Source organism: Gopherus evgoodei, chromosome 1, assembly GCF_007399415.2.
Source record: "Gopherus evgoodei ecotype Sinaloan lineage chromosome 1, rGopEvg1_v1.p, whole genome shotgun sequence".
Lineage (NCBI taxonomy): Eukaryota > Metazoa > Chordata > Testudines > Testudinidae > Gopherus > Gopherus evgoodei.
Window position 1 is genome coordinate 319,839,599 of NC_044322.1, and position 27,512 is coordinate 319,867,110.

Genomic DNA, 27,512 nt, shown 5'->3' on the forward strand with positions numbered 1-27,512 from the left:
CCCTGCCCCAGCCTGGAGCCCCCTCCTGCCCCCTGAACTCATTTCTGGACCCACCCCAGAGCCCACACCCCCAGCCAGAGCCCTCAGCCCCCTCCTGCACCTCAACCCCAATTTTGTGAGCATTCATGGCCTGCCATACAATTTCCATACTCAGATGTGGCCCTTGGGCCAAAAAGTTTGCTCACTCCTGGCTTAAGGTCTCTCTTAAAATAGTGTGCATTGCTGGAAGGCTTTTTCTCTGTTAATAGTTATTCTTGGCACTGAGCACCTCTTCCATTTTTGTTGGGTTTCAGTGACTTTCTTCTTACACCCACCACCAGCCCAATGGTGCCTCAGGCACTGGTGCCATTTTTTTGCTGAGTCTGGCAAAGTGGTTCAGACAGACACACACACACACACAGAGTGAGGAAGTTTGACAGTCTCCTTATACTTGAGCGACATGGGGTCTGTAAGAAGGAACAGGCTGGGCAAGCAGAGACTTTCAGTTAGTACAAGAGAGAGAGAGAGAGAGAGCAGGAGGCAGTATCAACACCAGGAGATGAAGTCAGGACAGGGAACAAGGAAAGCCAAGTGTCGTATAAATGATGATAATAACTAATGACATCAAAGCTGAATTGGCAAGTCTTGTGCTGGGAATCTTGTTCTAAAGATCTGATATATTGGATCATATCATTGTTATCCTCATCTTCCTTCCCCACTGTCCTTTATTCTTTGTACCTCTCACCTCTTGAATAAGAGATGGTCAAAAAAATTTAAAATTTCAACAAAGTATTTGCGATTTTTTTAATGTTTCACAGAAAAACATTATTTTCAACCAGCTTGTATAGTGGTTGAAATTCTTCTGCATTCTCTCTTAAATTAGGTTGCAAGGACTGTTTCTGCTACCTAGCACCATAGAGTGCTGTTACTGACGGGGCCTTTTGGCGCTTCCGAACTACATATAAAACATAAGGCTTTTCCTTTTCTAAAATAGTTGTATCTCCAGTTTCTTGCAGGCATCATTAAATCACTGGGGCTGCAGAAGGGATTTGAGTGGAAAAGGGTAATGTCACTAGGGACTAGCTCAGAGAGAGTGCTCCATGCATAAGGAGTGGCATGGAAGGATACATGAAAACAGTTTATGTGTGTGTGTAAAATACACACACACATACACTCACTTGGGATTACTTTCCTAACTCAGTACACTCATCTGTAAGGCAGCCATCCCAAATTTGTGCTCATAAAATATCACACCTGTCTCTGAGGTGTTCCTTATTCATGGAACACGCTTTCTGAACTGATCTGCAAGGCCAATACCCTCTGTGCATTCAAATCCCTCCTGAAGACCCACTTCTCCTGTGACACTATAAGAAATTAGCCATCCAATAATGGCAGAAAGAGAGCCAACAGAGGTTTTTCGCCTTCTCTGCAGCATGGGGCACGGGTCACTTGCTGGAAGATTCTCTGCAGCTTGAGGTCTTCAAACCACAATTTGAGGACTTCAATAACTCAGACATAGGTTAGGGGTTGTTACAGGAGTGGGTGGGTGAGATTCTGTGGCCTGCATTGTGCAGGAGGTCAGACTAGAGGACCCTTAAAGTCTATGAGTCTATGTAACTAACTAGAAAAACAACATGAGAAGTCTGGACTACACAGAGTTGCCTAGTTTTATAAGTCAGGTTTAAATCAATTTAAGATTGTCCACACCAATAGAACTAAACCAATTTAAAATTGATTTTACTTTAACTATTTTAATTTTGTGTGTGTGTCCTTAGCAAAATATGATCAGTCATCACCTGAAACACCCTTCCCCCTTTTCTTTTCTGATTGTCTTTTTAATTCGTCTTCAGAGCAGAGACAATGCCTCCCTGTTTGTGCAGCACCTAGTATATTGTAGAAATAAATAATACAAATAAATACATATGCCACACAAGAAATTCATGTATCATATATATTACAAGAAAAGCTATTCCAGAAACATTTTAGAAAGATTTTAAACAATGTAATGCAACTTTTAAAAAATTTCTTCAACCCATAAAGTTTTTTGTTTATTTTTTAATGGAGTTATACCTATCTCCTAGAACTAGAAGGGACCCTGAAGGGTTATCAAGTCCAGACCCCTGCCTTCACTAGTAGGATCAAGTACTGATTTACCCCAGATCCCTAGGTCGCCCCTCAAGGACTGAGCTCTCACCCTAGGTTTAGCAGGCCAATGCCCAAACCGCTGAGCTACCCCTCACCCTTCTTAATTACTATCAGTCCATTTCTACAGGCATCAGAAGGAGTCATGATAAATTGCAAGATTACCTAAGATAGCTTTTCTGTGCCTGTAATATCACAACTTTAAAGTCCACGTATCTTGGAACTTACTAAGGATAATGCTATACATCTCACTGGAAGCTGAAATCTCCCTTATTCCAGTGTTATAAAGCTCTTATATTGTAGCTTACATGATTGTGAGACTTTACTGTCACTGGTGCAGGACTGAATATTGCCTGTTGTGGGACTCAGGTGTAATTTTACAGGGAAATTGCACATTTGAGAGAAAGGAAGAAACATTTCTCAGTTAGATTGTTCGTTTGGGGTTTTGTATTTGGGGATGGCGGCGGGCTGTTTGAAGAAGACAGTTGTTTGAAGCTGGCTCAGCCATTGGAATCTTAGAAGTTGTCCCAATAGAGGAGGATTAGTGGTCAGAGTACATCTCTGCAATCAAATAATTATATATTCATTCATGTTAACCAAGTAGCAAGAGTCTGTACGTGACTTCGTGATTACACTATATGTGTACATCGAATGAAGTTAATCATGAACTGAAAGCTCTTTGGAAAAGGTGCCCTCTCTATCTATGTGTTTGTGCAGCACTTAGCACAAAGGGGCCCTGATTCTGATTAGGTCTACAGGCATTACAACAATACAAATAATAATTTGCATTTTAGCCTCACTGATTGAGAGGTACACTTTGATATGTATACATGGTGGATTACACATTGCTAGACAAATATGGCATCATTAAATAACAATGCAAGCCCAGACCAGGCTGGGAAAGGCACACTATTTCAATGCTTGATTGTCACTTTTCAGTTGCTGATTTTAGTAGTAGTATTGTTTACATTATATTATGGTAGCACTAAAGGCCAACCAATTCAGGGTCCTATTGTCCTAGATGCTGCAGAGAGACATAGAAAATGACAGTCCCCCGCCCCAAACCGCTTGCAATCTAAAAACAAGACATAACAGCTGTATGAGATAACAGCTTGGGCGGGATGTGGGTGGGAAGTCAGAGTAAGAAAAACAGTAGGATGGCTGTTGAGTTTTATAGGTGGGGCTGGTAGCACCATCTGTTGTTAAGATTGACTGACAGCTCCCATTATGACATCCTTTTTAGTTGCTCATAATTTGCTGAAATTTTCCATGCCAGTGTTCTGCCTTAGGCTGAATTTTGTTGGAAGTTTCAGCCAAAATGTTCAGCCATTTTTGAGAACGAGGCTGAAAAAAAAAATTCTGGCTACCTTTGCTTTGATAATATCTAGTGTCCCCCATGCTGTGGAGCAGGTCTTGAAATTTGGCATGGGGTATGGCCTTTGTGTCATGGATGTACCTTTTGCGTTCCTTGTTAGTCTTCCCAAATTTGGCCAAATTATAAGCCTCTGTAAAAATCACAGTTCACATATGCCCAGTGGAGACTTATTAGAGTTTAGAGGCTAAAATCTCCAGAGATTCTGTCTTCAGTGGGCATGCTTGAGCCTTTCACAGCTCATAGTGCTGAGCAGACTGCGCATGTACCTTCCCTACAGTAAGTGACAGATATTCTATATCTCTCCCTGGGCTAGATGGATGCAGTTAGACTTTCCCTGGGTTTGGCTGCTCTAGGCTGGGGCTGGGCACCAGTACTGAGAGCAGGGAGCCTGTCTCTTCTGTGCTTTCAGTGGTCCCCTTGCTGGCAACCAGGCACCATGGAGAAGTAATAGCCAGACTGGGAGAAGGGAAAGGAGTAGATTGGAATAAGGAGCCTGGCGGGGCTGGTACTGAAATGGGTGGGAAGAGAGCTGTGACTGGAAGTTGGACCTGGACTAGTTGGACCAGGAGGACTGGGGCTGAGGACTGGAACTAGGAGCCTCAAGAGGGGAGGGTTAGCTGAATAAACTGGGAAAGGAGAATGGGAATAAACTGGGAAAGAGAGAGAGACTGGGACATGGTGAGGGAAAGAGGAGGAGATTGAGAGCCTAGTTGGCAAGGTGGGAGGGGAACACTAAGATCAGATGAAACGCTGAGGGGAGGAGGAAGACTAGACAAGGATTTAGGACTAGCAACAAGTGGGTTGGATGGGGAGAGTGGAGACAGATCTGATGACGAGCTGGGATGTGGAGGGAGAACTGGGACTCATGGAGTAAAGAGACTGTGACATGTCAATAAACAAAACTTTTCACAAGAGGCAACTAGCATAACATATATATAACATAACATAAGAGTGGCCATACTGGGTCAGACCAAGCGGCCATCTAGCCCAGTATCCTATCTTCCAACAGTGGCCAATGGCAGGTATCCCAGAGGGAATGAACAGAATCATCAAGTGATCCATCTCCTATCGTCCATTCCCAGCTTCTGGCAAACAGAGGCTAGGGACACTAATGGCATACTGGTCTGTATTAGTAGGAGCATTGCCAGCAGATCGAGGGAAGTGATTATTCCCCTCTATTCGGCACTGGTGAGGCCACACCTGGAGTATCATGTCCAGTTTTGTTCCCCACACTACAGAAGGGATGTGGACAAATTGGAGACAGTCCAGTGGGGGAAACGAAAATGATTAAGGGGCTGGGGCACATGACCTACAAGGAGAGGATGAGGGAACTGGGGTTATTTAGTCTGCAGAAGAGAAGAGTGAGGGGGGATTTGATAGCAGCCTTCAACCACCTGAAGGGGGGTTCTAAGAGGATGGAGCTAGGCTGTTCTCAGTGGTGGCAGATGACAGAATAAGAAGCAATGGTCTCAAGTTGCAGTGGGGGAGGTCTAATTGGATGTTAGGAAACACTGTTTCACTAGGAGGGTGGGTGAAGCACTGGAATGGTTTACCTAGGGAGGAGGTAGAATCTCCATCCTTAGAGGTTTTTAAGGCCTGGCTTGACAAAGCCCTGGCTGGGATTATTTAGTTGCTGTTGGTCCTGCTTTGAGCAAGGAGTTGAACTAGATGACCACCTGAGGTCTCTTTCACCCTAATCTTCTATTATTCTATGACCAATCACTGCCCATCATGGCTAATAGTCATTGATGGGTCTATCCTCCATGAACTTATCTAGACTAAATGTGTGCACCTCATATTCTGGGTGCCTGACTTGAGACTCAGGTCTGATTCAATGGGATGTCAATAGAAGCTGTGATTTGACTATATATAATACTAAGTGCTCTGAAAACCAGGCCCCACATGTCTCAAATTGAGCACCCAAAATTAGTGGACACGTCTGGGTAAGTTTTGACCTTATTCTCTCTGTGCCTCAGCTCCCCCATCTGTAAAATGGAATTATAGCTCTCCTTCAACTCACTGGGATGTTGTTATGCTAAATTAATGTTGGTGAAGCACTTGGATACTATAGTCATGAGTGCTATGGGAATACCATGAGGAAATTAATAATTCTCTCCTCAGACCAGGGTTTGAATAGTCTGCACTAATTAAGGCGTAGGGCTACATATTGAACAAAGAGGCTAAATCAAACTATTGTTGAGCGCCATCCATTCCATGCACTGAATAAAGCTGGCATCCTGTGGAAAAACTAGTATGTGCTCGTGTAATTAGAGACTATCATAATGCATATGCACAAGAGGTCCAAATAAAAGTTGCACAGGGAACCTTAATTCTGGCATTTCCTAACTTTTTAGTGCAATAAGATTTATCTTCAGCAAAATGGCCACACAACCCGTAGGACACAACAAAATGCAGCACTTCTTGACACAGGAATCAGTTGTAGAGACTAAAACAGGAAATGCAGCCAGGTACAGCAGCATCAGTCCTGTATTTATTTCCAGTGGCTAGACTGTAGCAGGGCTATAAGGACGAGTAAGATTCTGCACAGCCACACGGGATGTGGAAGGGAGTAAAGTCCATACAGCTTTGTAGGACCTGCCCAGATATTGGGTCCAGCATGATGAGGAGAGAGTAGAGGCTACGTGCCTGATTTCCCCATCTACCCACCCTCAAATCCTATGATAGTGATAGGCACAAGGAACTCAATGTATTTAGTTTCACAAAGAGAAGGTTAACGGGTGACTTGAACACTGTCTATAAGTGCCACCATGGGCAACAAATATTTGATAATGGGCTCTTCAGCCTAGCAGACATGGGTATTACAAGATCCAAAGTTCAAAGCTAGACAAATTCACACTGGAAATAAGATACACATTTGCAATAGTGAGGATAATTAATCATTGGAATAGCTTCCCAAAGGCTGTGGTAGATTCTCCATCACTGGCAATTTTTAAATCAATAGGATGTTTTTCTAAAACATATGCTGTAGTTCATATAGGAATTATTTTGGGGAAGGTCTGTGGCCTGTGTTTTACAGGAGGTCAGGCTAGATGACCACAGGAGGCCCTAAGTTATTTCTTGTTATTAGCTAAAATAGATAAGGTATCCTAAATCCTGCCTCAGCCATCACTGAGGTACTACATCGGTGATTACTTTGTCCTTTAAAATAGTATTGGAGACAGTCAATCGTGTCCTGGACCTCATCACTGCTCATATATCAGGTTCAGCTATATCTGTTTCCCCCAGTGACAGCTGTCTCTTTGATATGTTGCCTATTTAGCCTTTTAATCGACTTTTCATCTGCATTTGGAACTGCTTCTAGTGTAGTGTAGTGTCAGATTGTTGATGGGCCCTCAAAGCTGGGATGCTTTTTCTTTGCATTCACTAACTTTTGGTCTTGTGTTGATCCCTGGAGCCAGGATCCCAGTGAAGCTGGGCAGAGAACTGTAATTCTGTTTTACAGGGGAGTTCAAAACTTTGGGAGGGTAGTTCTGAACTGGAATGAAGTCAAATTTCAAAATCTCAAAATTCTTCATGAAACAGAATTGCCATTCTCCACCCAGCTCTCATCTTGACATTAACCTGGGACCTGTTCCTGCATGACTTCCATATGGGGAACTTCCATTGAAACATTGGCAGTTCTGTGCACAGAGGATGGAATTGACCCCAGTGCAGAGGACCGGAACAAGACCTGTTGTGAGAGCTTAATAGGATTTCAGTCATGTTCAGCTCTTTCCACTCCTTCTGCAATCCTTGTCCTTCCAGACCAAAGCCAGGGTAGGTGTCTGCATTCCCAGCCCCTTTTAACTCGACAGGAACCTCTGGGTGTGGGGTGGCTTGATTCTCTTTTTGAAGGCAGATGACCAGTGTGACGCACAACACTGTTTCTTCAAAAACAAGATACTTAAATAGTAGAGTGAAAGCACAGAGTAAAAAGGAGATTTACAGACAAAACAAAGTTAACCACATCTCTCTCTTGTCTAGGACTGATCTTTGCTATAAGCTTACCAGGCAGGCTGTCTACTTCAGTTTCCTCAGAGAGAGCATGTTTCTAGTCCATTATGCTGGGCTCTCTTGTCATGCATCTCTGGCTTAAGTTTGTTCGTCATCAACTTATTCCCCTGGTGAATGCATTTCCCTACTCCCACCAAAACCAGTCTGCTTGTTACCCGGGGTTCTTTCAACCCAAAGCTCTTGGTAACTTTTATTCTATGTGAGGAGGTGTCAGGAAATAAATCAGGGGAGACATGGCCGTCCGACCGATAGATGTCTGACACAAACAGGACAACACAAGAGTGCTTTCACTTAAAGCTAAACTTTACTAGTCTCAAGCACTTACACACATCTGCAACAAGATTAGTAAAACATCCCAGCCCTTGATATTACCAAAGCTGAGTGTGGCTCTCGAGTGAACCGCGGCAGCTCGTCTGCTGGTGGGGAACACAAGATGCATCCAGAGGGAGAGACCAGTCCCAAAGAGTCCCCCAAACGAGTCCCACTGTCTCAAGCTTTTTCCCCTTATTTATACACTAGTAATAGCATGATATGTCCCTTAAAGAAAACTTGTTAAGTAAGCAGTTTCAAGCAGGAGGTTCCTTCTGATTATTGATTAACCAGTTGTGGGTTTTTCCAGAGTCTGCAGCTCTGAGACCCCGATAGACATTCCTGCTCTTTTAAAATGCAGGTATCAGCAACCAACACAATTCTTATCAGGAAGGGATGCGGGGTTCAAGCTGCCCTTCTGTGGCACCCAAAAACCTCTCCCCTCCTGCCTTGGTCAAGCTGAGTTTGCTGAATGGCCAATTTACAGCTTGCTGACTAGGTTGCTTTTTAACAATAAGCCAGAGTGGTTTTAAGCACTTTACTGACAGGAGCAGCTCCAGACATTTCGCCACCCCAAGCACAGCGGCATGCTGCTGGGAGCGTTCTGCCGGTTGCTGGTCCCGTGGCTCCAGTGGACCTCCCACAGGTGTGCCTGCAGAGGGTCTGCTGGTCCCGCGGCTCCACAGAAGCCGCGGGACCAGCGGACCCTCCGCAGGCACGCCTGTGGGAGGTCCACCGGAGTCGCGGGACCAGCGGACCCTCTGCAGCCATGCCGCCAAAGGCACCCTGCCTGCCGTCCTCCCGGCGACCGGCAGAGCGCCTCCTGTGGCATGCCGCCCCAAGCACACGCTTGGCATGCTGGGGCCTGGAGCCGCCCCTGTTTACTGGTTTGCCAAAGTCTTCCTGTACATGCTCACCGCTCCAAAGTTCAGATATAGGCCATCAAATAGCTCCATGTATTATGGCAGCTCTTAAACCAAGACTTTATTGAATTCTCTATCTGGGAGGATGTTCTCAGAGCACAGACAACCCCCCAAGCAAAATACATATTCAAGTGTGGGATGTAGAAATCATATTTTGGTAACAGATCATAATATTTCATTAAAACGGGAACATCTATCATATGAGGATCACAGTAACCTTTCTGTGATCCCACATTAGCATGGCCTTACCAAATTCACAATCCATTTTAATAAATTTCACAGTCATAGCATTTAAAAAATCTGGAATTTCACGGTTTCAGATATTTAAATCTTAAATTACACAGGGTGTAACAAATGCGTGAATATGTATTTTAAAATGGTAAAATATAAACATGTAAAGCCCTTTAGTCAGTGTTTCTCAAACTGGGGTCCCAACGCTAAGGGGGTCAGAAGGCCGTTGTAAAGGCGTCATGGTATTACCACCCTTGCTTCCATGCTACCTTAAGAGCTGGGTGGCCAGAGAGTGGCAGCTGCTGGCTGGGCACCCAGCTCTGAAGGCAGCAGTGCTGCCAGGAGCAGCACAGAAGTGAGGATGGCATATTATGGTGCCCAGCTCTGAAGGCAGCGCAGAAGTAAGGGTGGCAATACTGCAACCCTCTAAAATAGCCTTGGGATCTTTTGGGTCAGGACCCCCAATTTGAGAAACACTGCCTATAGCATAGAGTAAAAGTACACAAAGACCAGACTTCCTAAAGGAGACCAGATTCATGGTCTGTGATGTATTTTTCACGACCATGAATTTGGTAGGGGCCCTATATATTAGCAATAGCGGTAGTAAGGTGGTCTGAAAATTTCCAAGATTTTGAAATTGTGTCAAAGAACATGGAGGAAATTGTGCAGAAATGTTTGCAATTTTTCTCTTCCCTTTGCTGACCAGCTCTAATTATTCCTTGTTTCTGGCAACATTCACAGCATGCTAGGTGCTCTGCAGACAGGCAAGATTAAATGGTCCCATTTTCAACTGCTGCATTGACTTCATCTCTTCTAACTTGCTTCTGCACCCCCTCCAACCTGGCTTCCACCCTCTCCATTCTACTTATATTTACCAGATGCTCAAATTACCTCTTTCTCCCCAAGCCGCAGGGCCTTCACTGCATCCTGTGCTGCCTCTTAGTGTTGGTCACGCCTTCCCCTTCACACCTTATCCTTCTTTTGCTTTCATACCCATGTTCTCGCGTGGTTCTCCTCCTGTCTCCTTACTGCTCTTGCAGATACATCTTTCTGGCAGCTCTTGTCCTCCTTTCTCTGCAGGTTTCTCTTTTAATATGTTCCTCTTCTCCCCCTGCACCTTATGTCTTGCCTACCTTCCTCTGCTCACTGGTTTTCCTACAATCCTCTACATATGGATTATTCAGAGTCTAATAACTCAATGCGTGCTCTGTCCCATTCCAATCTAGTGCCACACACCTGCCTCTCCTGCATATTGCGTTGGAGGGCCTACTGACAGCTCACACTCAACACACCAGAACAGAGCTCAATCATTTACCTCCAAAACCTTCAGTTTTCCTCCTTTCTTCTTTCTTTCTATCACTCAGGATTGCAATCTTGTGTCCCTCCATTCCCTTCTCCTTCTCTGCACATATCTAGCCTGCCTAAATCTGGCGGTTTCTTCTAACATAATCTTACTAAAATCTCCCTTTCTTTCTATCCTGATGGCTAATGTGCTTTGTGAAGCATTGTTATTCCATCTTCCTTCGTGATACCCAAATCACTCGCTTCTAATCCATCCAACACTGAAGCAACATTATCCTTGCCTTTGGATCTGACCATGTCACCCCACTCTTTAAATCAGCCCACCGCCATTGCCTGTTGTATCAAGTTTAAAGTTCTCATCCTAGCCCTTCAAGAGCCTGCCTATCTCCACTGCAGTCTAGAACCAGAATTTGTCCCCCATTGGGTTCAGTGTTCTCCTCACTCACATCACTCTGGCCCTGATGACACCTCATTTTCCTTCTGCCCTCCCATCTTCGTACCTTCTTCTACGCCGCTCTTTATGTATGGAATACACCCCCTGTATCCATGTGCTAGCTCCCTCTGCCACTAACATGCACGCACACACACACACACATTTTTATTAAAGTATATCTAAAGATTCTCTTCTTCTACAACACCCACAAATAGAAAAAATGGAAAATATTAGATTAAGAGGGTCGAGAGGATAAGAGGTTTCTCCAAGGTATCTTCCTCCTCTAGATCTCCCAGTGGATCTTGTCTGTGTTAAAGACTGTAAACTTTCTGTGCAGAGCACTTTGTTGATAACTGAATCATACAGGGCTGAGCACATTGTTAGCACTTGCAGAAGAAGAAACATTTATACGTGCCCATAACTCACCCTTTTGTAGTGCAATGTTATTACTGCTCTGCATCCTAGAAGTAGCACTTTGGTTGTTTATTCCTTTGCTTTCATCGTGACCAGACAAGTCACTGGGGAATCAGAATTGGGTCTCAAAGAAGAATAAGTCATTGTTAATAACAAGCTCAACCTTGTCATCCTGATCTAAGTTTCATTAAGACATTGTAACTGACGCTTGGAGAGAAGGGCAGGTCGGAGTTCTCCTTCTCCAGTGCTAAAAACACTGGTTAATACAGTTTCAGAAGACCAAGAAGCAGTTGTGGAAAGTTTTGTCTTCTTCCCTGAAGGTGAACCCAGGTCCTGGCACAGAGCCACTTGCTCTACAGCAAAGAAGAAAGAGTAAGTTACTTGAAGTGGGCTATGTAAAGACAGGGAAAGACTACCTGTCATCCCTTTCATGGTAAAGCAAGGCCTGGGAAAGGAGAGGAGTCTGGGTCATTTAAAATACAGATACCTCTCCTCTCCCTCTCTCTCTCCTCTCTCTCTCTCTAAGAATTGTTAGGCAGATAGAACCAAGGCAGAAGGAGTCATGTGCTGGTCTGAGAGTCACCCAGCAGATGGATCCTATGGGGAATGTAGATAGAGGCTCAGAGAAGCTCATCCATTTGGACAGATTTGGGGGCTTTAACTACTGCTGTATCATGGACATTCTTGGGATTTCTGTCACTTTGTATGTTGGGGAACTTATCTGTGTGTTAGACATTGGTATGTCCCATGTTGCAATAAACAACTTGGCCTACATTTTCTGAAGTGATTTTGGGTGCCAAGCATGAATGGTGAACACCCATCCTCTGGAAATCAGGTTGTTTTCAGGTGTTTCATGTTGGGCACCCAAAAATTGAGGCACTCAAAATCGCTGTCCATTTCTGTGCTCCTTTATCCGACCACGGAATTAGAAGCATCCGAACACTGGTGCAAACTTTACCACATTCTTATCCTTGATAATACACTGATTGTAAGGAAATAGTTTTATGAAGACCTTGTGTATGAGCTGAAATTATTGCCCATTTCTTTGGAGAGAGGCTAGATTCTTTAAACACCTCATTACTTTCTCACATCATTTCTTGTATTATAAATACTTTTAATTCAAAAGCTGTTGTAATTCTGTTGTGTGAGGGATTTTTTAAATTTCTCTTTCCCTTTGATAAGAGAGACATCTCATTTTGAAATTCTCTGTGGTCCCCAGTACAGCTGAAGAGCACAACATTAATCATCTGGTGGCATATTTTAGTGTTTGGGATAATTCAATAATTATCTTCAAGTGCAGTTTGTGATGTTACATATTTGATGAAACAGTTAGGGATAAACGTACTTTAGAGAAATAGAGCTTTCAGTGTGCATTGAGGAATTGCAAGCAGCTACTGTGTTTATTATTACTGTGAAATTTATTGCATTCTCTCTTTCTATTGCAGTATCTACTAGAAATGAAAAGCTTAATACTGCCCCCTGAACATATTCTGAAGAGAGGGGACAGTGAAGCAATAGCATATGCTTTCTTTCACCTTCAGCACTGGAAAAGGGTAGAGGGGGCACTGAATCTCTTACATTGTACGTGGGAAGGCAGTAAGTAATTCTCTTTCTCAGAAACATTTTACAGGAATTGAAACAATATAACCACATATTTCCATGAAGTATTATGAGTAAATAATCATTTATATGATGCAGCACCTTCCATCTAAGACCCTCATAGCACTTCAAACCATTAATGAACTAAACTTCACAGTACCTCTGGGTGGTAGATATGTATTCTTGTTTCATTCTGTAGATGAGTCAAGTTGCCTTTCTTCAGGCCATGCAGAGAAGTTTTTGGCAAAGTTGGCAAGAGAACACAGGAGTCCTGATTCCCAGCCTCTTGCTCACATCAGTAACCACTCCCTTTGTGGAAAATTAAACGTTAACAAACCCTGTCAATGGCCTCTAATGAATTTTGGACCCTCAAATTCTGTGCTCATTACAAAGCCAAATATTGCCTAGAAAATATACCGCTAACAATGAGGAGACTTTTATGATAAGTTTGTATGAGCTATAATATTGTTGTTCAACAGAACTACGTAGGTTTTTTGTTGAGTCTTATTGACACAGACCCCACATATAGCCCCTTTGTGTTGCTACAGAGATGCAAAGGGACTGTAAAACTATCTGAACTGGACAGCTGAGGGTTCCCCAACATGTGTGGAATCCCTTTATAACACCTCCTTCCTACTCTGCCCCTGGTGTAAGGAGCAATAGGGTGCAGTGCCAGTGCCACTGTGCTCTGGTGATCCCCAGCTGGCATAATGTCAGAGGAACCCTGAAGTCTGCTGAACTCAGTGAGTTTTAGGAGCATAAGGAATGTGGGATCATGCCCCATGGAACTATGTCTCCAAATTCAGGGCCAGGATTAATATACTCTAGTATTCCCCCCAGGGACTGCATTAGGGTGACTAATCTGAAGTTCAGTTTTACATTTACCATTGTCAGTTTGCAAATACAGACTTCCTTCACTTAACTAGGAGGAAGAATGCAAAGCCTTATGCTTAAGGCACAGCACAAAGCCTCAGGAGATCTGGGTTCTACTTGCTGACACTGAGCAAAATCACTTATCTTCTGTACCTCATTTTGCTCACCGGTAAAATGGGGATAATAATTTATTTCTTCATAGAGGTCTTGTGGAGCTTAGTTCATTAATATTTGAGAGACTGATACTGAAGACACTATAAAATACACAGTGTATTATCATGATTAAACCAAATAAATCAACATAATGTTTTGTATTCAGTGAACTCTATTCTTTCCACCCTGGTGATAATACATTTGAAATATTTTGTGTGTTTTCAATAACTGTGTTGAATTTTAATTTTGTAAAGGGTTTTCACCTTTATAACCACTTGAAAAAGAACCCCCAAAAAATTAAAAAAAAAAGTGGTGTTTAGAATGACCTTTGGTGAAATTGTCTGTAGTGACTTTTTTTTTTGTAATCACCATTCACTTCCCCTTTTCTGCTCTGCTCTTTTCTGATTTCCCTCATCTTTGCAGCCTCCCTATGTTCCATTCTTTCTGTCCTGTTTTTTTCTCTACATTATGTCTTCATTCAGACCTCACCTTTAAAGTCCCACCATGCCTATCACACTGATAATCCACCAAGAAATACGTTTTACACAAGCTTAATTAAAGTCAATCATCCTCTCATAAACCATTGGCCTGAATTTTGTCTAATCTAGATTGTACAGTAAACTCTTTGGGAAAGGGATGCATCTGTGTCTCTGTATTGTAACACTCCCTGCAAACCGGTGATGCTCAATAAATAATTCAGTTTCCTTGCTGTGTGTGGTTTGCTCCATTGTGTTTGCCCCGCATGTCACACACACACGCACGCACGCACGCACGCACGCACGCACTTCAGTATTCTACTTGTTCTCTCACTACTTACTTATTTATCCCCAGATCAGTCCCCTCCATGTTTCCTTTGTCATCTCCTATTCCTTCCCAATGGCTCACTTTTGACGGTATCTCTTCCAGAGCTGCCCAGAGGATTATGGGGGCCTGGGGTATTTGGTGGCGAGGGCCCCCACCGCTGAATTGCCACCAAAGACCCGGCAATTCGGTGGCAGGTCTCGGGCCGGAAGGACCCCCCACTGCCGCCGAAGACCCTGAGCAGATGAAGCTCCGGGGACCCGGGCCCCGTGAGAGTTTTCCAGGGCCCCCAGAGCAAATGAAGGACCCCGCTCTAGTGGCCCTGAAAAACTCTAGTGGGGGCCCCTGCGGGGCCTGGGGCAAATTGCCCCACTTGCCCCCCACCCTCTCATCTTTTCCTCTTCTATTCTGTATTGTTTCTTTTCCTCCACTCACCATTTCATAGCAATTGTGTTCAGAAAGGCATTACCACAAGATCGTATAATTGCTCATAGTAATTTCTTGCTCGAGTTCCTATTGAAGCATTGTTTGCTTTGTAACAATGGGACCTCTTGCTACAGTTTGACTATTTTCTCTTTTTCTTCCCTCCACCGCTACTTGAAAATGTATTTTATCCTACACTTGGGGCAATACAAATAATGGCCACTCATTTCCAACTTCTAAAAGGAGCAGTCATAATCCGTTTTGCATTTCAGAGAAATGTAAAAAATAGGCCAAATCCTGAGGGCCTTATTCAAATTTTTACTCCTTCCTTACTCAGGCAGATTCCCATTTATTTTAATAGGATTTTGCCTAAGTAAAAACTGATTCAGAAGCTCAGTATTTGGCCCTATATTAGTATCTTTCAGTTTCATATCTCTTCTCTAATTAATATTCTTTATAGATGTTGTAAATTAAACATTTGATTATCTTGTGTTATATCATTCTGTCAATTTCATGTCACTTATATGCAAACAGCTTCCTTGGCATCTCTGTTCTACCAAAATTTAAACTCATATGAATCAATGCAGAGGAAGAAAAACTTAACTGGGTCCTAATTCTTCCTGGCAGTGTACAGTACATTGAATGCAGCAGTAAGTGCAGTACTTGATCACTTGCTGATGCTCTCTGTACCAATATCTATCTACATAGCAATAATATCTTAAAATTATAGCATGCCATTAAGTTTCTTAAACTACCAGCCCCTGTCACTTTACCAGCTTATATGTAGAAAGTTAATGCCTAAAAATACATATTACAAAATTTTATCTGGGTGGGACTTGGACAAAGTTAAGTGCTAGTATTTCTTAAAGTAAATTACTTCGTGGTACATTTTCACATTTGCTTCTGGGAGGAAAGCAGATTGTTCCTTCTATGGCAAGCTCTAACTGAAACATGTCTAGAAAACCTCATTGGCCTAGCAGTCAGGAGGATTTGTGGTATTTTTAACCACAAAATAATTGTAGTGCCCCCCCCCCAACTGCACTCCGCAATTCAGAAAAGAGTTAGTTTAAAAAAATAATAATAATTGCATTGGAATATTGGTCATTTCCTGGCATTGTTTCAGTTTTCCACCAATCAAAATGCACTTCCATTTGCAATAAAACTCAAAAGCCCAAATGATGCTATTTTTGTTTGGCTTGATGCAGATATTATATGCAGAAAAGTCCTTAACTGCAAATACGTCTGAGTTTCAAAGATTTCCAAGATGAATGACTCCTACCCACCACCACTATCACCACGCAAGAATCAAACCAGATACTTACTTACACCACACTCCCTCTTGTTTAATATGCAGCTGGTGTTCAGTTTTATTAGGCTTCTGATTTGACAAGTTGGGGAAAGACAATTCACCGAACAACAGACGTGTGACTGGTGGTCAGACCGCTGACACTATGTATCCAAGTGCATCTATTGGGTCAACTCCGAGAGGAGAAAAGTAGGCTACTGCTCCAGTCATATCCAGCAGGAAGACATACTGTGCAAATCGGTGGAAAGAAAGGGAAGTTGGCACAGCCCCCGATACCCTGCCCAAACGCTATCTCCTGTGCCCCATGCCAGCCGTGTGAGGTTTACTACAGCTGCAGGCCTACTCTAATCTCCACAGGGAAGAAAGGGGCAAGATTTGTGAGAGGCTAGTTGAGAGAGTATGTTAAAGTATTTGTCTGAAATTCCTGCTCCCTTCAGCTGCTGCTCAGGTCCCAACCACAGAGCAATTCCCTGGCCCAAATTGCCTGATTTCCTCAGTGTTGGTTGTGGTAGTGCAGAGATTCCACATATAGGAATGAAGAGTCAAAGGGTCAGGATTTGGTCCAATGAGGGGTTATTTCATGTGCAAACTAACACACCCTTTACTTGCTCCCAGGAAAAAACCACATGGAATCTGGGCTTAAAATAAAGTATAGTTAATTAATTCATAGAATCACAAAAATGTAGGGCTCGAAGAGACCTTGAGAGGTCATCTAGGCCAGACCTCTGCACTGAGGCAAGACCAAATAAACTAGACCATCCCTGGCAAGTCTTTTCTAACCTGTTCTTAGAAACCTCCCATGATGGAGATTCCACAATCTCCCTTGGAATCCTATTCCAGAATTTAACTACCCTTCTAGTTAGAAAGTTTTTCTTAATATCTAAGGATATGTCTACACTATAGGATTATTCCGATTTTACATAAACCGGTTTTGTAAAACAGATTGTATAAAGTCGAGTGCACGCGGCCACACTAAGCACATTAACTCGGTGGTATGCGTCCATGTACCAAGTCTAGCATCAATTTCCAGAGCGTTGCACTGTGGGTAGCTATCCCGTAGCTATCCCATAATTCCCGCAGTCTTCCCCACCCTTTGGAATTCTGGGTTGAGATCCCAGTGCATGATGGTGCAAAAACAGTGTCGCAGGTGATTCTGGGTAAATGTCATCACTCATTCCTTCCTCTGTGAAAGCAACTGCAGACAATCATTTTGCACCCTTTTTCCCTGGATTGCCCTGGCAGACGCCATAGCATGGCAACCATGGAGCCTGTTTTGCCTTTTGTCACTGTCACCATATGTGTACTGGATGCCGCTGACAGAGGCGGTACTGCAGTGCTACACAGCTGCATTCATTTTCCATTGCAAGGTAGCAGAGATGGTTACCAGTCGTTCTGTAACGTCTGCTGTGCCATTGTAAATTGGCGATGAGATGACGGTTATCAGTCGTTCTGTAGCGTCTGCTGCTGTCATGGGTGCTCCTGGCTGGCCTTAGCTGAGGTCGGCCGGGGGCGCAAAGGCAAAAATGGGAATGACTCCCCGAGTCAATCCCTCCTTTATGGTTTATCTAAAAATAGAGTCAGTCCTGCCTAGAATATGGGGCAGGTGTACTAGAAAACCAGTGTATCAGAGAACCAGAGAGCACAGCCGCTCTGTGTCAGATCCCACAGAAATGATGAGCTGCATGCCATTCACGGGGGATGCCCCTGCAATAACCCCACCCGTTGATTCCCTTCTCCCCCAATCTTTCTGGGCTACCATGGCAGTGTCCCCCATTTGTGTGATGAAGTAATAAAGAATGCAGGAATAAGAAACACTGACTTTTTAGTGAGATAAAATGAGGGGGAGGCAGCCTCCAGCTGCTATGATAGTCCAGGCAGGACATTAAACGGTAGTGGGGAGAGGAGCCCAGCATCCCGCTGCTACGATAGTCCAGGCAGTACAGAATCTTTTCTTTAGACATGAAAGGGGGAGGGCTGATGGAACTCAGCCCCCAGTTGCTATGATGAGGACAGTTACCAGCCATTCTGTACCATTTACCGGGAATGACCGGGAGTCATTCTTATTTTTACCCAGGCGCCCCCGGCCGACCTCACCCAATGCCAGCCAGGAGCACTCACAGGATGATGATGATGATGGATAGCAGTCATATTGTACCATCTGCACCATGAAGGGGAGGGGAGAGGATGCTGCTATTCATTGCCGCAGCACCGCGTCTACCAGCAGCATGCAGTAGACATAGGGTGACATATAAAAAAGTCAAGAAACGATTTTTTTCCCTTTTCTTTCACGGGGGCGGGTAAATTGACGACATATACCCTGCAACACCCTGGACAATGTGTTTGACCCTATAGACATTGGAATCTCAGCCAAGAATGCAAATGCTTTTCAGAGACTGCGGGATAGCTGGAGTCTTCAGTACCCCCTCCCTCCCTCCATGAGCGTCCATTTGATTCGTTGGCTTTCCATTACACTTGTCATACAGCACTGTGCTGTGGCCTCTGTCTATCATAGCCTGGAGATTTTTTCAAATGCTTTCTCATTTCGTCTTCTGTAACGGAGCTGTGGTAGAACAGATTTGTCTCCCCATACAGCGATCAGATCCAGTATCTCCCATACGGCCCATGCTGGAGCTCTTTTTGGATTTGGGACTGCATTGCCACCCGTGCTGATCAGAGCTCCACGCTGGGCAAACAGGAAATGAAATTCAAAAGTTCGCTGGGCTTTTCCTGTTTACCTGGCCAGTGCATTCGAGTTCGGATTGCTGTCCAGAGCAGTCACAATGGTGCACTGTGGGATACCGCCCAGAGGCCAATACCGTTGATTTGCGGCCACACTAAACCTAATCTGATATGGTAATACTGATTTCAGCGCTACTCCTCTTGTCGGGGAGGAGTACAAAAACGGGTTTAAAGAGCCCTTTATATTGATATAAAGGGCCTTGTTGTGTGGATGGGTGCAGCGTTAGATCGGTTTAACGCTGCTAAAATCAGTTTAAATGCATAGTGTAGACCAGGCCTAACCTAAATCTCCCTTGCTGCAGATTGCGCCCACTACTCTCTCCTACCTTCAGTGGACATGTGGTCTGACCCCTGGTCACATCTGTTGTGAGGTGAATTGTCTTTCCCCACCTAGACAATTGATCACTGTCCTTTTAATATATATGAAGATTGTTATATGGTCTCCCCTCAGTCTCTTTTCTCAAGACTAAACAGGCCAAGTTTTTTTACCCTTTCCTCATAGCTCAGGTTTTCTAAATCTTTTATCACTTTTATTGCTCTTCTCCGGACTATCTCCAGTTTGTCCACTTCTTTCCTAAAGTGTGAGGCCTCACCAGTGCTATGTAGAGCACTTTGAAAGCATCTGGAAGATGAAAAAGCGCTTTATGTCTTGTTGTATATTAAAGCATTCACATGGGTTTATATTTAAAAAGGTTTTGAGATAAAACCACCCATCAATCAAAGTACATTTTGTTTAAACAGTGTTATTGTAGTTTCAATTTCGGTTCATTACTTCCTGAAGGAGATCTTATAACATAAATTGTTAAAGTAAATCACATTAAACATTTTCCTAGAAGCTGGTTCTGCTTAGAGAGGTTTCTAGTTTCTTTCAGAGTGAGTCTGACATGGGTTGCAGTGTTGTGCAGGGAGAGCTATCTTTTATATTTTCCAGCAGTGCCATGCTAGTCTTTCCTCATATTAAAATCACTGATTGAAACAGCATGAATCTTTCATCTCTGAAAAGCTCAGGACCAGAGAGTTTTTAATATTTTAATCTCTAAGAAATTTCTGTTACTTCAGGAAAATTGATAACATTTTTTACCTCAGCAAACTGTAAATGGACAGGATCTTTCCTAGAGTTTAGAAAGGTTTATATGCTCTTTAGCAAGACGTTATTACCTTTGAATGATATAACTATAGTGTAGATTGACTGCATTCCAGAGGCTGGAATCACATACATAATGTTTTTATTTTTCAATAATATTCAGACACCAGAATAAAACACATAAGTTAGCTAAAGCTGGTTACAGTGGAACACTGTCATTCTTCATTGAGAGCATTCTTTCTTGTTTATTATTGTTTTAAACAAATACACTGAAAATATAGTGTAGGATGTAATCACAATTACTTTAAATGCATTTACAACTGAAAATATTGTGGTACATAGCAATCATTCATTCTTAATACAATTCCTCATTGCCCTGTGTGAGATATAGCATGGAGCACTGCTGTGTGTGTGTGTGTGTGTGTGCGTGTGTGTGTGTGTTCTGCACCTACAGCATATAGTACTTACAGGACATCTGTTGAGGAAAAATTGCTCCAATGAATGATGTTCATAGGAATAGTGAGAATAACATGTTGATGACATCTTAACGGTGGGACTAGCATATAGGATAATAGAAAAGGATGGATTGATTGCAAAACTATAATTCAGTCAAGGGTTCTGATGGTTCCATAAACCACAGGAGTATAACTCAGGTCGTCTATGACATCATCAGAATACAGATTTAGCAATCAATTTGCCTCCCTATCTGTTATTATTTTAGATTTCAATGTTACATATATTTTTTAAAAATACAAAAGATCAAATCACTGATTAAATAATACTTGAATGCTCATACTGGAAACCTTGCTTGATCTGCTACATTTAAAAAGAATGCATTACTGGAATCTGGTTTTAATCATTCTTTAATAAACTGAGATTGCCAAATGAACAAATACAACCCACTTTATCATGTTGGAAGCATGGAGATATCTCCTGACTGGCAGAATGTTTGTTACATGGTTTGTTGCAGGTGTATCTTGGGTTATTCATTGGGGCATAATACTGCTTTCTTCCTGCATGCAAAACTCCCACTAAAGTCAGTGGAAATTTTGGGTGATCAGAAAAATGCAAGTATTGGGCCCAAATTGGTAGCCCTGTTTTGAGGTTCTCTCTGTAAATAAAGTAGGGCTAATGTACCATTGCTACTCTTCCCCCCCCCATCTCAAACATCTTGGAAACTCTACAAATTTTAAGTCAAAATTTTCAAATTTAAATATCTCAGTTTAGGTACCTGACATGCTGATCATGCAAGCAAATAGTTATGTGGTTGACTTGACTCTTGTAAAGTGGTCCCACTGACTCCAGTGAGACTATAGATGTGAGTAATAATTCAATATGTGGATAAGCGTTTGCTGGATTGAGGGCTAAATGCATATTTAGACGGTTAAATAAATATTTTGTACCCTGATAGTAGGCACACAAGTATGAAAATTTTGGATTTAGTGCTTACTTTGTTTTTGCTTTTCAAAATTGTTAATACGTGTAAAGTGCCTTGCTGAATATGTCATGCAAATACTGCACTCACAATAAGCTGTCCAATGTGTTATTTTTGTCTTTTTCAGCTTTCAGAATGATCCCCTATCCTTTGGAAAAAGGACACCTTTTTTACCCCTACCCCATCTGTACAGAAACAGCAGACAGGGAACTACTTCCGTGTACGTCTGAATTTTTTCTCTTTTTTATCCCTGGTTCTTGGCACAAAAGGGTTGTTTATCACACTCTTCAGTACTGGCCTCCACTGATGATTCTTAAATTGAGTTCACTGGATTAGAACGATTGGCTGACAGTGAATTTTGAGAGTTCACTTGATTGTTAAAATGGTAATTCATAGCTACAGCTCATAAAGTTTTAGGTATCTTTATTGATGTCAAAAAAGAAAGAAAATCACATTACCTTGGGGATGTCCTTCTTTTAAAAATCTATTGTTTCTTTCTTGCCAAGACAGATGAAATATGTTTGTTCCTTTATCTGGGATATCATACCATCAGACTAAAAATACAGTTGTCCTGCCCTGTAGTCCTAGTGCAGAAAACCACTATCTAAATTCAAGGCAGTTTTGCCTTCCCAAGACTTCAGGATTGAGCCTGCATAAGGCCCATTAACCAAGTACCAAGTTATTATGACCTCTTGTAAGAGAGCTATTGTAAGAGACACTAGTTGCAAAAAGGGTTTTCTTCATGTAATGATGTGTGTGATTCTTATAAAGATATTGTGAAATTACACCAGTCATTTATTATTATGACTTTGTAAAGCACCAAGAGTGTTCTAAATACTGTGAAGGATACAAATATAAAGATGGTCCCCTGCCCTTGAAGAGTTTTACGGTTGAAGTCAATGGGACTGCTTGTCGTGCATAAAGTTAAACACGAGTCACTCTTTGCAGTATCAGGCCTAACTGGTCAGTCCTGGAAATGTCACACCCTGTTTCCCACTGAAGTCAATGGGACTTGGTTGGAGAGCAAAGATGCTCGTGTGGGGATGTTTGCAGGATCAGGTTCTGAAAGGCAGACATAAGATGCCCTGGGGCAGGGCCGGATCCAGGTTTTCTGCCGCCCCAAGCAGCAAAAAAAAAAAAAGCCGCAACAGCGCAATTGCGCCGTTCCACTCTTTGGCGGCAATTCGGCAGCAGGTCCTTCATTCCAACAGGGACTGAGGGACCCGCCGCCGAATTGCCGCCAAAGACCTGGACATGCCGCCGCAGTAGTGGCTGGAATGCCGCCCCTTGATATTGGTGGCCCCAAGCACCTGCTTCCTTAGCTGGTGCCTGGAGCCGGCCCTGCACTGTGGAACTCAAAAAAGGGAGTACATTTCAATTATTTTTTGAAAATAAATGAAGATGTGCTTGTGTTCCGTTTGCGTTTGTGTCCCTTCTGGAATAGGTCTGTCTTTTATAACAACTCCAGTTTGGGCTAAGTTATGTTTAACCATTCTTAATAAATCTATCTGGCTAGACTGTAGGGAGAAGTAATATAGCAAGAGTCCCCTCATTGTCAGGCCCTTTTTTCACAACACGTTCTCTCTGATATTGCACAGTAATCCTTGGCAACCAGATCTATCTCCCCCGCCCATTATAATCACCCTAATTATAACAATACCTCTTAGGACTCTCTGAATACTTTACTCCAAGAGATACTGTTAAATGGAGGGTGGAGTGTCAGGGAAATTTGGGAATGACAAAATGATACAGAATAGTCAGCATTCTCCTTTCTAGGTGCAAAATTAATTGCTGTTGTCAGATGGGAGAAGCAAGGGACTCTTTAATACTGTATATTGATGGTAATGTTTTGCTCTGATGATTGTGAGAAATGCCTTTTGCTGTCAAATCTCTTGGGTTTGAGAAGAGAAGGTTTTCACATATTGTGAGAGACACAAGTTACATAGAGGTCCTTTACACCACATGCCTGTCTAAACCTTTAATTGCTTATATTTTAAAGGTAACTTTCCGTAGGTAATTTGAAGGGAGAGTCTCTGCTGAAATGATATCATAGCTCTGGGGTTTGTGTGAGGAACAGTTTGCTTAAAATGAAAGAGAGATTGAAAAGATTAACCCTGGCTAAGTACAAACATCAACCAAACCTTATTTTTGCTTTAACTGGTTAATGAACTACAACAATAGATTGGATATTTCAGTCAAAGACAGAAGTGGGAGCCTGCATTTGAATGCTTGTGCAGTTGTATTCTGCAATTTGATACTTACATTTAAATGAAATTATCTAACTGTATTTCTCCTGAAAACAGTTTGCTGATTTTTTTAAGGGAACAAGATTTGCAGGCCCCAAACTCTAACACACTTGCAATTGCTATTTTTATTTTAACCATTCAAAGATTCCTTATGGGCCCATCAGATGAAAGCTGCAACAGTCCAAACTGGATGTTGTGCTGTCCTGTACCATGCTGCTTGACTGCTCTGTTTCTATAACCCAGCAGGTGCAAAATAAGCAGGCTTTGAGCAGGATTCTTGCAAATCTTCAGCTATACCTGCCCATAAAAATGGAGAAGGCAGGCAGAGTAGAAGAATGGTGTGATATGTATGTATACAACCATGACATTTAAAATTAAAAAACAAGCTGGTACGGCAAGTCTAACTTTAGCTCTACCAGCTGGGAGAGTATCCTTGTCAGAGAAAAACTATTGTCATTTCAAAGGCAAGCACTGATCCTGACTAGAACTTAAAAGTAGGGATGGAATGGGAGACACAGTTTGACAAAACAAGAACTGGCCAGAACATTTGCCATACTGGCCACATCTCCCAACCTGAATCTGAGCCATCATAAATGGTTTGATTAAGTGAAGCTTTCCTCCAGGCAAGTTCCGTTCTTAGCTCTGGGATTCTTCTTCCCCCAAGAGCATATTGTGGGTCTCTTCAGGCCAAAGCCAGAAACTTTTCTGTTTTCCTTTTAGTTTGTATTCGTTGTTGTTGTATTTTTGTATCCCTCATATACATCATATGGTGATTTGTGAAACGGTTTCTTTCCCCATCTTTATTTCAGCAAGTTTCCCTAGCTTGCATAAATTGCATTAGTTAATGCACATCAGCACCTAAAACAATAAATGTATTATTAATATGGTGATGAAGATGCAGAAGGAACAGGGAAGCAAACAGCTAGTGGTGGACTGGAATGGAAGGGAGGCTAATGGAAGGAAGACAGAAGATTATAGTGGAAGGAAGAGTCTGTTAAAGGGCAGGGAAATGGGAAGAGGAGTCTCAAATGATTCTGGCATTCAGAACCTTTAGATGTGTCTTTCTGCTAAACCAAACCTCGGAATCTTTGTGGCTTCTTTGTAACTGCTTAACCCTCATGAGAAGGTATTTTACCTACACCAAGTTTTTCCTTTCTGCTTTCCTCTGCAGCATTTCATGAAGTTTCAGTTTATCCCAAGAAAGAGCTTCCTTTCTTTATACTCTTCACTGCTGGATTATGTTCCTTCACAGCCATGCTAGCCCTCCTGACACATCAGTTCCCGGAGCTTATGGGGGTCTTCGCAAAAGCTGTGAGTATTCACTGACACTCCTTGGTTTCTGGGTAAATACAAACACAAAGAAAGGGAAATGCACAAATAAAATGGCGCTGAGCTAGACGTTGCTGGACATGAAGTGTCTGAATATTTGTTAGTACAAAAGGAGCATCCAGGGATCTGTCACTAAACAGGAGAACATTTAGAAATCATGTAAGGAGCTAATCAGTAAAATACACTCCAGTCTTTCCTCTGGATTATCTGACTCTGTTGTTGGTCTTAGTTCCTTGTCACTCTGCCAAAAAGGAGGGGGATATCTGCGTTTTCATGGATAATCCAATAAAGTAAACTAATAACAGATTGCAGAGCCCCAGCCTGTTCAGAAAAATAAATTGTAAGCCTGTGCGAGGTTGTGATAACTATACAGTACTTCCCAGTGCAAGACAGGGACAGCACAAACTCTTAAGTAGTGCCAGAAAAAATGTGGTTCAGTGTTAACCAAATCAAATTGCAGTCTTTTTCTGAAACTGCAACAAATGAGACAGCCTCAGTGTTTGTGTTCAGACCTCTTATTCCAACTCTCTATTGGATGCATCTGCTGAGGGCACTACTAATTCTGCTTTTCTGGCCACTGAGCTTTAATATGGGGAAAACAAGTTGTCCTCCAACTTGGATTTTTTCCTTGCAATGTCTAAGAGCATCACTACTCTGATTTTTGCAGCAACAGGGGGCATGTGGAAAATTCACTTCCCAGCAAAGTTCCAGCAAGATCATTACTCCCTCCTCCAAGAAGTGCTGAGAACCCAGAACAGTAATTTCTTATTAAATGTACTACTTATTGTGGAGCTCGGTGGGTCCGAAATACCCTCTTGGCCTTCTTGTTATTTCCAAATGATGTTAAAGTTCCTCTGCACTCATTTAGGTTTTTTTAGGAGTGGAGGAGGCTTTGATAGCACTCTCAAGGTATCCCATGGCTCATTCATTAGCGGCTTTCTCCAGACCTCATATCCTTCTGACCAGGAAGGATTGTCCAGGGACCCCTTTTGGAGTCGACCAGCTACTCCCTTAGCCAGGCTGGTCAAATATTCAGTGCTTTAATCCCAAGCACTGCTAGTAGTTTGTTATGGCAATGGCTCTTGCATCAAGAATTTGTGTGTCTGCAGGGGAGGAGGATAGATGACTTGATCAGTTGGGGTAAAAGCTAACATGTCTGTCAACAGAAAAAATACAATAACCTGCTTGAAATAATCCTTTCTGCATTTAGCCGTGAGTGTATCTATAGGTGTACAGTGGATGGCATGTAGTAGTATTACTGTTGTTGTTGTTTGTTATTATTATTATGGACATGGAACAAGACCTCATCCTGCTAAGCGTTGTACAAACACAGAACAAAAAGATAGTCCCTGACTCAGAGTGTACTCGAAGTATAAGACAAGAGACAAAAGATGGATACAGACTGACAGTACAAAGGAACAATGAGACAAAATTGGTCTGCGTGATAGGCTCTGGTATAAACACACCAGCTATCATTGTGATTTATTATGTGTATCACCAAAGTGCCTAGAACCAGATTTTCATAGGCATCACAGCAAAGGACTTTTAAGGCTGGTTAGATGTATGTGTAAGGGAGGTATTTCTAGGAAACTTCCTTCATAGAATAAAAAGAAAAAGCAATGTCTCTGAAGCACCGATTTTGCTTCCAGTGTGTTTTGTTCATTCAATATGCAGTATGCTGGTATTAGCAGTCAGTGGGCCAAATTCTGCCCTTCCGTGTATCCTGTGCAACCCCATTGGCTGTTAGCCGCATGATTTATTTCAGAGCAAAGAGTTTAAATTGTCTGAGCACCTCAGGCAATGAGCCTGCTACAGGTAATGAGGAGCTGGAATCGGACAAACCCGATTGTGGACTTTCGTGGGCTTCGCTTGGCATTTTTGTGTGATGGGTGCAATCAAATGGAGTGTGTAGGGGGGTGTTAATATTTACATTTGTGAAGTACTAGCAGTTGTTTCCTCAAATAGCTCTCACTTTGGGCACCAAAGTCACTTTGGGAATACAGTGCAACCAAATCATTCCTTTGATATGTGCATGTAGCTTCCATTGATGTTAATGGAATAGAAGCCTCGGGGCTCAATCTGTGACTGCATCCTGTATCTGAAAATAGAGTGGAGCACAATAAATGAACACAAACAAAACTAAATTAATGCCATGTTATTAACCCTGTATGAAACAGGCAGTATCACTGACCTCTGTGTACATCTCTGAAGCTACGTGGCACCTTTGCTATGTTAAGTAACATTCATAGGAATTTAGCTATGTGGCTATCTTAATAAGCAAACACAGGCAGCAGCTGGCTTTTAATTGTGAATGGGTAGAGTGAAAATCAGGCCAGTCTGGTGAAAGTCTGTGACCTTCGTCCACTGACTGATCAAGGGGCTTAGACTCCGATGTCTCATTT

The 27,512-nt window shown here is 42.6% G+C and overlaps 1 protein-coding gene across 1 annotated transcript in view; it reads left to right on the forward strand.

Annotated features, from left to right (window-relative positions):
• ST7 (suppression of tumorigenicity 7) overlaps window positions 1-27,512 on the forward strand; it is a 241,074-nt gene that overhangs the window by 205,285 nt on the left and 8,277 nt on the right. The window contains 3 exon segments of the mRNA XM_030549069.1: window positions 12,568-12,718; window positions 21,663-21,755; window positions 24,953-25,092. Coding sequence (XP_030404929.1) covers window positions 12,568-12,718; window positions 21,663-21,755; window positions 24,953-25,092 — 384 coding nt within the window.